The 12,695-nt window shown below is 37.5% G+C and overlaps 1 protein-coding gene across 1 annotated transcript in view; it reads right to left on the bottom strand.

Moving 5' to 3' along the window:
• Nucleotides 1-12,695, bottom strand: part of FREM3 (FRAS1 related extracellular matrix 3) — a gene marked incomplete at its 5' end in the record, with an annotated part of 29,636 nt that overhangs the window by 2,914 nt on the left and 14,027 nt on the right. The window contains 7 exon segments of the mRNA XM_071808366.1: nucleotides 559-685; nucleotides 3,031-3,110; nucleotides 3,886-4,143; nucleotides 6,724-6,801; nucleotides 6,804-6,848; nucleotides 7,110-7,248; nucleotides 7,250-7,323. Coding sequence (XP_071664467.1) covers nucleotides 559-685; nucleotides 3,031-3,110; nucleotides 3,886-4,143; nucleotides 6,724-6,801; nucleotides 6,804-6,848; nucleotides 7,110-7,248; nucleotides 7,250-7,323 — 801 coding nt within the window.

Below are 12,695 nucleotides of genomic sequence, written 5' to 3'. Positions count from 1 at the left end.
ATGTGAGAGTACCTGCCCTGGGCCAGAACTCAGAAAAATAAAATCAAGAACAAGTCCGAGCAGCTTGGCCGAAGCCAGATGCAGTTATTGTGCATCCAGTCTGCAACTGACAACAGCTGCATGATCAAGTCCAGGAGCCTCAAGTATACGAGTATTCCATCTCTGCTTTTCTGACTAGAGTAACTCAAGCACTGAAAATACTTAGGCCCCTCAAAACTGGGCAAAAAGTTCTAGTGTGGGCAACTTTAAAGCAAAACAACCAGATAGAGGGGACTACATGATCATGTGGTAACTGAGCCAGAGTTTTCAGAACTGCACCTAAATTCTGCATCTACCTCTGGAATGCTTTTCCTCTCAGAGCCCATAAACAGAACCAAAGCTTGTTTCAATTACACTAAATGACGTCATATTTTAGTGCTTCTGCATTTTACTTTTCTGCAGTGGAAATACATAGACCGTATAAGGGTTATAAAACTAGTAAAATACACATTTAGCTCTTGTTAAAAGTGTTTCTGTTGTAGTTTTCATAATACGCTGAATGTACAACTGACTTTTTACCTTTGGTAAAGGCTACATCAGCTCCTTCTCCACAGCCCGCTGATCCATCAGATATCCACAGCTCCTTTTGAGACAGCAGAAACATTTGAGTATTTAGACTGGACTCTGCTACCAGTGGGCCACTGACCTGTGGGGAAAAGACAAATTAAATGGTCAAAAAAAGGCCTTGGTTGTAGTGTCACAATGATCATTTTTGTCTTGGCTGAAGGATGCAACATTACACTGAGAGGTTTTTAAAAGCCTCGTATGTTCACTGGAAGTTAAGTCTCAGATTCAGAGCTCTCCATCTCCAAATGCTTAATCATTCCTCAAGCTAACTGCTTTAATACATACAGGACAATTGTCACAAAGCCACAATACCTCTGAATGAAGTGCTGCCCACTGCTTGAGAAATAGACCCTCTGCATACAATTCTATTACACTGACCCTCAGTTTTAAAAAAATCAACTTCAGGACTACAAGTTACTTTTGAAAACAATCTCACACTTAAAACTAAAATTCCTTCCCCCTTCAGCTCCTACCTTCCTGAAAAAAAAAGCAGCAAAGCAGTTGGGAAGAGGTTGGACTACGAGATAAATAAATGGAAAAATAGGATTTTAATTACTAGAAAAAAAATCATTTAGTTCGTACAGTTTTGTTTAACCAACTTGTGCAAAGCACAGGAAGAATAATTCTGCACAAGGCAATGGCAGCACCTCCGGTTGTATCAGTGCCACCAGGACCAGTGTCCTACTTCCGAGTGACACTTGGTTTTTCCCTTGAACGTGCTCACTGTGTCTAGAACCATATGGCCCACAACACTGTAACTTCAGATGTCAGTGCTGCTCATTTTGATAACAAGCTTTTTGTTTTGAAATACGGCTTAACAAAATGCAATAATTAGCGTTATTACTCTTATGACATGCATCTTTTCCAGTTCTATTATAGTCACTGTAATTTGTCACATTAAATTGTTATAATTTTCCTGCTGAGAGAACTTGAAATGATTGCTGCAATGATCCAAAATTTCTCAATCTTACTGAACTATCAATGAAAAATATTGAGTAAGCAGATACTTTTGTTGATTTCCAACACAAGCAGATGAAAAAAGGTATATCTACAATTATTTTCTTAAATCTTTCAAATGAACATGTTTCCCATATAAAGCACAACACAAGAGACTTGTTCCTTGGATACTGTGACCAGTGAAATATTGAACAGTATTTTCCATGTCTTCGAAGTTTCTGAGTGTCCAACCTAGCTACACCTACTCTCCCCAAAATAGTAGGGATACTAAACATCAGTCAATGGGCTGTTAAAAACACAAGTCCAGCCCTCAAGGAAGATGACACTTGTGACTCAGTTATTACAGTGAATTAACCACTTGTCCCTAAAACACAATCCATTCTTATTACAGAGCCCAAAGGTAACCTCAGTACTCTTTAAATTCTATCAAGACAATATATTTTAAAGACACATATCTTATTTAGGATTTTAAAGGTTGATACACTAAGACAAAAAAAAAAAAAAAAGGCAGTTCTAATACATTAATGTATTTATATTCTTCCTTTTAGATGGTCATTAAAGAAATCATTACATTAACTACCGAGCATTTAACTAAGAAAAAGCAGAACTGGTAGTCTTCAGTAAACAATATTGATTTCAATCATGGCCTGGAAAGCCAGTCAATTTTCTTTTTTTTTTTTTTTTCCAATCTCTGGTCCTGAAAGCTGTTCTACCTATGATTCCACTTAAAACACAAGCAAAGAGTTAACGTGCATTTCAATGTCTTTATAAAACCACGAGCTGTGAGCACCAAGTCTGCCACGCCACAGGAGAATGACACAGAGCTCGGTGCTCACTGGTTTAGGATTGAGGGTCTGCTACAAAACCTGCATTGCTCTCTGGCTTGGGGAGAGCCTAGATCAAAGGACTGGCATTATGTCTTGACTGAAAACTTGCTGCTTCTTGTTTCTTTTTAATGCTTGAACTAATACTTTATTTAAATGTTTCTATGTGCTATAAGAACGTGGAGTAATAATTTTAGACATGTTTAAGTTTTAAACTCTTTAATGCACTAAGCTCTACAAAACTGGTGACTCTGAACACTCTCGAGACATAATAATGAGTTATTTCTGGTTTTTATGTGCAGGTAACATGACTCTGAGGAGCAAGGGATCTTCACTTAAGGCAGTCTGTGGAAGATCTCTCCTTATGACATTGACAACAAAATTTTAGGACTCCTGGGTATATACATCCCAAAGCACATTTCAAGCTCTGCTCAATGCCTTCCTCCACATAACACACAAATCATATCACACCTGAGGAGGGACAGTGGAAATTTGAATCCCTCAGATGTTAAACAAGGACAAGTTTCTACAGTTTGAATAGAAATAGTCACTTCAAGAAAAGTGATTCTTGAAAGACTTTTCATTTCAGAGGACACTAACAGATTGAGCTTAAGTCCTGGCTATCTTTCCATATGACACAGACTGAGTTTGGAATTTCACTGAATTTATCTGGTGATACAGGCTGGTTAAGTATTTTGCTGGATGATGCTCTTAGAAAGAAAGCTTTGTAACGAAAAAAGAGAGTGAATATAAGATAACTTATCAAAGTTGGATTGAAAAGTAGAAGCTTGATAATGTTCTCTCAATTAATATAAAGTAATATTCTATATAGAAATTTAGCTTTATATATATATATAAATATTTTCTATCAAAAACTGCATAGGAAGCAGTTTTGATATGATAATAAATAATTGTTTTCCACGAAAATAAAAATCTGGTCATTGAGTCAGGTAAAGAAAAGAACTCTTCCCTTGCTGCAATGGTTTAATTCTGCATTATTTTCCCTTCCTATTCTGTGAAAAGAATAAAGAAGCCTACAGACACATCTCCTTAAGCTAAAGACTGTGATACTCTGATTAACTGCTGCAGTAACAGTAAATTAAATCCTCACAAATCTACTTCAAAGTAATAAAATAGCTATCTAGTCCTACACCAGTAATGAAAATCAAAACTAAACCTCAACTCCTACTGCAATAACAAAACTGTAAAAGCCAAAGTGCATTATACATATTTACACTGTATCTTAAACACGTGCAGCCTCATCTAGGTGTTCCTGCTCTGGCAGGGGGATTGGACTGGATGTTCTTTGAGGCCCCTTCCAATTCCCAACATTCTGTGATTCTGTGATTCATGTTCTGCTAGTTTTTCTACTAAGTGGAACCTAGCCCCATGTTTTCAGCTGGTTGAAAAACAGAAACATAGTGGAAGAGATTATTTAATCAGTGAAAGTTCCAAAGAGGCAAGTCCCAGCAAAACAAAAGTGCTTCTTTGTACTCACCATCAATTGTGTCAGACAAGATTATTATTATTTTAGTGCTTGGGAATTCAGTGCCAATTTGGCCACCCACTGGCATGCTCAGAGAAATACTGAAGGTCTCATCTTCCTCATAGAGAGAGTCATCAATAATGATAATATGACAGTCTCATTTCTCAGTCTCATCTTTATTAAAATGAACAGTGCTGCTATGATCTCCAGGATGTGAGATGTAGTCAGAATAATATAGGACTGTTGATGGTACTGCGTTGGTAGCAGAATCTATGAGAAGAGAGGGTAAAACATGAACTAAAGGCATTCAGGACTTGAAAGCAGTAGAACAACACCCGACCTCTAAATGAAACACAAGTGGAAAAAGAGTTTTATGCTGGAACTGACTAATAAATGTGCTTTGGTAAAAAGTCAAACACAAGAAATTATTCCTGTTTATATTTACAACTTCGTCAGTAGCAAAGAGGGCTCTTATTATCACCCAGCACCCTCATGAAACCATTCCTGCACCCAGTTCACTATTATCTCCAGTTATCCTGACTCAACTTCCTTGTGGGGCTGCACTTCAACCAGGTGGGAGAAGTGAGTCAACTAATTAAAAAAACAAACAACACACACAAAAAAACAAACAACACACACAAAAAAACAACCACAAAAAAAAAAAAAAAAAGAAGCAAGTCTCAAAAATATGCTGTGATACAAATTATATAGAGCGCAGCCCCATCAGCGGTTGATCAGTCACTATAAAAAGCATTTTTGTGAGGGAAGAAGAATGCAAGAACAGTCAGGACAGGCAAGTGGCAAAACCCCCAAATAGGTTTTGCTGTTGGAGGACATAGAGACAAGCCTGATTTAACATCACACAAGACTGACCACATTTCATAATATTTGCACTCAAAACCAGCAAGATATTTTCCTGTTTTGTGGATCTGAATGCCTATGGAAGTCACTAAGACTTTAGGATGAGGACTCATCCTGAAGAGACGAATGTGAATTGGAACTTTACGTTTACCTCATTGTATGATTCTTAGAAAGCTGGGGTGAAAAAAATCCTTCCACCCTCCTCCTGATGCGTAAGGCTTATACACAATATGAACCCAAGAACTGCTGTGGTTTTTGCATTACTAGCATCCTTGTAGCCAGTGGGATGTTACGAGCTGGATGGACTGCTAGATGGGTAAAAACTGGCTAGATCAACAGCATCAAAAAGTGGTGGTTAATAGTTCATACTTCACCTGAAGGCCAGTTACAAGTGGGAGTTTATGAAAAACACAGATCACGACAACAATTACAGCAATTGTGCATTTGGGTAAATGGTTGGCACTGGTAACACCAGGTCTATTGACACTCTACAAGGACAAAAAGCCGAGCAGCTCGGTAAGATTTTCTGTGCCTCAATATGCAACAAAAGAGGGGAAAATGCTGTTAAGTCCTCATAAATCACTGATGATAGAACAAATGACACTGAAGATTCCTGCCAGCCACTCAGGCTGACTCTTACAGATAAGGGTAAAATAGAAACAAAAGATGTTAAAAGGATTTTCTGAACCAGAAATTTAAAGGAGTGAGAGAACTGAGGATAGTCCCACATTTTCCCTTCCTATGAAGCATACACAACATCGGTATCTCAAGCTACTACTAGCTGGTACAGGACTTCTCTACAAGAGTCAGGGTTTTTTTAAATCAAAATTTCATATTTCACTGTTTAGGATAAATTCTAACCTTTATCTTAACCCTGGTTTCATTTATAAATGCCCATTACCTTACATTTATTAAACTTATTTTTGGATGCATATTTTGGTTTTGATTAAGAGTTATCTGATATATTTTATAAAATCTAGTATTTTAATAATATCTAATATTTTCTCTCCTCCTCCATCCTGCTTTTTCAGTTTATAGCAGGACTATTTTGTAGTCAAGAGTTATCTTTGGAAAACTTGAGATTCAAATGGGTCTGTGTTGAAGAAAGTATCATATTATCAGTTATCTGTCTGTATCCGAGTGACCACCACTGCTAACTTCCATTCACACGTCTGTGTGTCTAGTGAAGACAGGGTTGTGTTCTGAACCTTATAGCTAACCTCTAACCTAACTAGAACTCCCAAATCTGATTTGCTTGTAGAAGTGGTTTAGTTCTAAATCTACATCTCTTCTCTGTGGTTCATTACCAACTCCATCTATCACCTTCTTTGATAATACAGATTCACAAATGAGATAAAAAGCATTATTAAGACAGGTTATTGCTTCATGCAGCCCTCAGTGTCAGTTACTTTTAAACAAAACGTGATACTCAATGCCTGTAGCCTGTCAATTTTGAAATACTAGCTCTTACAGAATCAGCTGAAGCCCAGACTTGGCTTCTGCCAGCTACATAGTCAAAAATAAAACACTGATGACAGGAAAAGCTTCACACTGGGGACCTCAGTTCTCACCCAGGACACATACAAAGACACAGTGATCAGTCAGATCCTCAGCAACTGGAGAGGAACAGGAATTAAGACTGGAAGAATAATTTTTTTTTGCCCTCTAAACAACCACTGCAAGGACAGGCATTTGCAGGGAAAAAAAATGTTGCCTCTTCAAAAAAAGGTATACATCTATATACACACATGCAGGTATGTGTACACATATGTATACACATATGTGTGCACACATATTCTTACATTTTGGGCTTTTAAACACTCTTTGAGCAGAGAACTAAACACACCTAAGTTGCCTGCAAAAATCACTTCTTTCAGATACTGAAGCTACTGACAATACTTGCTGACTAACAACAACTGCATTTGCTCTCTTACTCACCTAAACATGAATATTATGCTGAAAAATCTGTTACCCACCTAGATAACATACTTTGGTGTGTACAGCTAATGACCATCAGTTCTTGACTGACATCTCCAGATCTTCTAAAAGGAATCAGCAGTTCACCTTATCTTCCTCCATTTTGTATTCCAGCTGAGGAATATACACTGTAGACCCTGAAGAAAAACATAATGAGAAAACAGGGGGACCGAAGCTGAACACCTGTATGATGTTACAAACAGAGTATGAACTTAGCAAGAGAAGAGATTTTTATAAGAAATACAAATTCCTTGTTCAGCTAGGTGAAGCTTTAAGACAGGGCTGAATCACAAGAGAGCAAAGACAGATGAGGTAATACAGGTACTCATCACCGGACTTGAAAGCAAACAATACTGCATCTAATCACAAATTCTCAGAGAATGAGAAGTGATACATACCTTCACCAGGATCCACAATTTCAATGGTTGCAATTGCTGGAATCTCAAGGGTAGCCATAACTAGATCAGATAGAAACATCTGGAGTGTTTCAGATGCCTGTTATTCCTTGTCTGCAAGTATCCTCACTCACCAGGTGGCTGAAAGCCTGTCCTGGATTGAACCGGACCTTGAAGTCTTTATCCTTTACTGCTGTACCATCTTTGGTTCCAATACCTGGATAAGATTTCAGAGGAATTATTCTCCATGCATTTTAATAAAATTTAAACAGCCACAAAAACAGTTTTAAAATGCTAATCTGGCAGTTACTGACCTTCAGAAAAAAGTAAGGATGGTTATATCACACACTCTCTAATATTGTAGCATAGCTCATAAAAAAATACATCGCTATGGTAGGGTCCTGTCAACGTATGTGTACATCAACAATTGTATTTGCATGAAAAATTCCATTGACTTCACCTGCTGGGCACGTAAAACCTATACAAGCATCAAAGTTATGGAAGCATGAGGTTATTTATTGCATATGACTGAAGAGAACTGTTCAACAGGGACAGTTTTCTCATCTATATAGAAATTTATGGAACATGTTTTCCAGTTATGCCTTCAGAAAAGATACACCAACCTGTTAAATTTACTTATGTCAATTAAGGTGTTCAAGGCTTCACTGAAGGTATAATTTAGTCACACATAAAAACAAACAATACCCCCCCACACACCAAAACAACCAATCCCACCACTCATCTCTTTCAAAGATAAATTAACTATTGTACATTTAAAGCTTTGTGCTTACAGTTTCTGTTACTGCTCTGCCTGCATCTGTGCTGTACTTATACACATTTAGAATCTGTGAAGTTCTTTACCACTTTTACCTGTACACTAAATAAGCCCTGAAGATTTTTGCCATCTGTCCAAGTCTTGCTTCCGCAGATGCACTCTCTAGAGTGGATATTTGATGTGAAATTGCAGCTCAGTGTGACAGAACAATGTTTGCAGGGTTTATGTGGATCCACCACGCCATGCAAATTTGCTGCTTCTCTCCCATTTTCTTTTTTCTCCCTGTGTAACTCTAAACTGCAATTCCTAGTCAGAAATCCATCCTCTCTGCTGGGTTGTTATCCAAGCAGAATTTTTTCACTGTAGAGGTTTAAAAGGCTGCACATGCTCATCTTCATGAAAACCACAGAGGGTAGTTGCACAGAGGTTCTAGGGATAGAGATGAATCCATTTAGTTCAAAGTAAAGCAGCAGATGAGGATATAACTCAAAGTAGGTTTTGTTTGCTATGCAGATCAGACGAGGTTTGCTGCAGCATGAGTTCATAAAATGATGATAGAACATGGATGTTTCGAGAGAGCAAAAACCGTATCTAGAAACGTGAACATGTTTTCACATGCAGGATGCTACAACTGACATAAGGATTCATTCCGGTTTTGCTATTTAATGCAATACAAAGAGTTGTTTGATTAAAAAAAAAAAAAAAAAAACCAAAACGTTTTTTAAAAGCAAGATTGTACCATACATAAAAATATATCATAGGAAGGCACTCAAGAAAATATTTTTATCATTAAGTCTGCATAGTTTTATAGCTAGGTTTCTTTGTTTTAAGCAACAATGCATGCTTACGGGCAGAATCAAGCTGTGGATATAACGAAACAAATATCTGTAACTCACCATGGAGTTTTGAAATTCATTACTGCCTCTAGGTTGCAATCCAGCATCAGTTTGAATATACAAGCATCTTTTTATTAAGGTTCAACACTAGCAATTAGGAGGCACTTTACCTCCCCAGTTGAGAATAATTAATCCCTCATCATCAAGTCAACAGCCTGTGTGTTTGTGAGAGAATCTGATGGCTAGCAAAGAGCTTCTGAAGGCTGTGGAGCATGAAATCATTCCTAAATGACTTACCATTCCCATATTTCCACAGTTTTTCTATTCTACAACTTCTTAGGTTTTAAATGCCTGATTTAATTAACACTCAGAAAATAGCTCAATGTGTTGCACAAAGCAAATACTGTCATACATTGGTTTAAATTATTTAAAAAAACCCCAAACCTAAAGCTTTAAACCTCTTTGTTTTTAAACCAGGCAGAAAAAGACCTTTTCTGTTCAGTGCTTCTTGAGTCGCTCCACTGGTGCAAAGATTTTTATTATTCCTATTTACTTTGCAGAGCTGTCACGATTGGGGTCTCTGCTATCCCATGATAGCACACTCAGAACTTCAGTGTACTCTACACCTGCCACCTCTGCCAGCAGAAGACCCTGGAAGAATTTCTAGTAGCTTTCAGATTTTCTGATAGCTCAAAGGCCAGCATAATGCTGCCCTTGTAAAGCGAGGAGTTGTAACTAACTTCTCCAGAACTTGGTCCTACAAGTAGAGACCAGCTACTTCAAGAACTTATTTACTAATAGCTAAAGTTAATGTGTTACAAAATGTATCATCCTGCCAAAATACACAGAGTATCTCAATTTCTGTTTTGTTGTCTGGCAACTGATTTGAGGAAAAAGACACTGGGTAAACAGTAAAAGTTCATTTTATTTATGTGTTCTGCATCCCGTTAGCATTTTTTTTTCTGGTCAAAAATTATGCTAGTTAACATTTTTCTTTTAATATAAAAATCACATTTTACCCCCTAATTATGCACTTTTGTTACGGAAGAGTAACAACATGAGACCAACTGACTAATTCAGTCGTGCATATAATAAGCACTGAAACTTTTGGATTAAAGGATCTAATTTGCTACTAGTGCCCTGTTGACATCTACTAAAAATCACCACATAAATCTCATTTGCTTTAACACCGAAAATTCTTATACTAACATCATTTCTGTGGGAGTTGCTTCAGCCTCTAAGAAAGTGTAGGGCAAAGTCCAGCTTTTCAGCTTGATCATTATATTTCTGCTACACATCTTTCACAAACTTCATCCCTTGGCAGATTTCAGTGGTTTTTTTCCCTTTTTTCTTTTTCATCTTTTAAAAATAAAACCAAACACGGGGTGCTCCAAGTTAACAAAGACTTATCAGCTTAGAAACAAAGGACTGGAAACAGAGGAAAACTCTTACTTAAGGCTAAATTAAAAACAAAACCAAACCAAAGGCTGCAATATAAAAAGTTTCACTTCACAATACGTTAATGGTCAACTAGCATATTTCTTATTAGTCAACAATAGCAGTCAAAAGCTAGTTCTCAGGTGTGAAATTACTGATGAACTGCTATACAGATCTGTACAGAGCTGAAACACAGATGTGACGGGACCACCTGCATACTTGTTTCCAGTCAACAGTTTCATCATCTCTCATGTCTGTTTGCACTGCGAAGCTGTCCATACAAAACAAATAGAGCATCCTCCTCCTCACATAAAAAACACACTAATGTGCAGGTAAATATACTGTTATATAAAGCTGTTTAGCAAAGACACATTTGTAATTCTTCAGATATTCTACTTTTATTTTCTTCTGGAAATGTCTGCTCCTACTGCCAGAGTGGGAAGCGTTTTGGGATGGATAATCTACCATATAACTATTCCCCAGGCTATTTATTCAAAACAGAAAGTTTCTGAAAAACTGAAGTAAAACACCCCCTAAACTGTTATCCTTAGCACACAGCACATGCAAAAAACCATACTGTTGGGTAACACTTGGGGAGGGGAAGAGCGTTGTATATGTTGCACTGCAGCATTGGCAAACTCAGCACGGCGTGTATCACAGGATCTGAGAACTGACTGCTGGAGCTGATGATACAAAGCAGCTGATATGAATCGTTAGAAAACGTCTTTTGCTTTCATCATCACTAGGAAAGATCAGACAGCAGGCGAGCTAAAGACACGCATCAATTTTCAGTGACAGGTATATCACACTCGACCTAACTCAGTACCTGGCTTTTTGTGAACTCGGCATTAAACAAAAAGATCCCCAAACCAGACCCCAAACACCCTGTAGGCTTAAAGTAGAATCATATAATTTTCTATTACTGAGAATATCACAGAACGCAGCATCCTAGAAGATAAATGTCTGGAATATCCTCTCGCCCTGTCCTTTGATATGCAAAGAGCAAAATACTCATTCATACTCCTAGACCATTTTTTCCCGTTTCCAAATGATATCTCATTCGGTAGGTTCCCAACCTTGGGCTGCTCATGGTCCATGAAAATCAGGACAGCCAAGGAACTTGTACCGTGCACAATACTAACACCAGGTTCAACACTCGTTTACTGCCTCACAACTTCTCCACCTATTCTTTATTTCAGAACTGGGAAAAGGCTGGAGCAGGAAGCGGTTAAATTTTTACGGTAATACATTTTCCTGTAGTTTTTAAGAGATAATAAAGTGTAGTCTGAGGAATCTGTTCTTTATGTTGAGGATTGAGTACTTGTACCATAAAAATAACAAACAGGATAATTTCATTCTTTAAAGTGTGTTTCAAACATATACTTAAATATCTCTATCTTTTGACTGAAACACAAATTCTTTAGATCACCTACACATGCATCAAAAGCTTTAAAATCTTGAAGCCTCCTGCTTTGCAATTTTTAGGAAGAATATATACGCAGGGGCAATTACCAGAAAATTTAAGCACTCGTGTTAAGTATCATATATTTGCATTTTTCAGAGAAACAGAGAACACTGAAAATGACAAACCATATCTTAAAAACAGGACAGTATGAAATTAGATGGTTGCCAGTTCTACAGTTATGATAAACGGAGGTATTCCAACAACATATTATAGTTAATAAGGTCCCTAACTCTTTCTCTACACAGTACACCAGCTTTTTCCTGCCCGAACAGGGAAGCCTTCAAGGGATGTCTCACACAGCAGCTTCATAAATCTAACAAAGGCAGAACTGGTTTTCCTTTTGTCAAAGAAAACGTCATAAAAACCTCACAAGTTTCATAAAGGAGAGCCCTCTTTTTGCAGTGTTCTCCTAAAAATTTACCCTAGTGACTGCTTTCTTGGTTTTATTACCCCTGAGCAAGCGTTGCTGTCATGCCAAGTATTGTTACATTTGGGGAAAAAAGACTAGATTAATACAAAGAGGTAGAAGTTGGTCATGTGCATGGCACATGGGTCCTGCATCCTGTGAAACATACATTTTTATTTCTGTAAGGACCACAGATAGCATAAATATATATTCAGCAATTCGAAATTAGTAAAGAATAGAACATTAATAACCCAAACAGCAGGACACCTTTTTGCTCTGGTGAAAAGCCATCCGATCACCACCTCAGACTTTGTCTTAGCTTGGGTGGTTGGCCATGTTCCTATAAATTCCTTCAAGCGAAGTTATGTTTCTTTACAACAGCTGCTCTGTGGATGCAAGCATATTCGCAGTTCACTTTGATTTGCTGAATAGCAAAAATTTATGGGAAAGGATTGGAAAGACAGAAAGCAGTTCAGGCCAATAAACAGTAAAGGAAATCAAAGGAATGAAAAGTTGGAGAAACACAAAAGGAAGAACAAAAACCCCTAGCTCAGAAAAAGAAAGTAAATATACATATGTACGAAAGGGAAGTAGTTCCAAATGTTGGAAAAATTGAAAAGGCAGATGAGAGGGAGGAAATCTAAAATAACTTTTAACTTAAGATATAAAA

The sequence above is a fragment of the Patagioenas fasciata genome, chromosome 4 (assembly GCF_037038585.1).
Source record: "Patagioenas fasciata isolate bPatFas1 chromosome 4, bPatFas1.hap1, whole genome shotgun sequence".
In the NCBI taxonomy this organism is placed as follows: domain Eukaryota; kingdom Metazoa; phylum Chordata; class Aves; order Columbiformes; family Columbidae; genus Patagioenas; species Patagioenas fasciata.
This window is presented reverse-complemented; position numbering and strand designations above follow the sequence as displayed.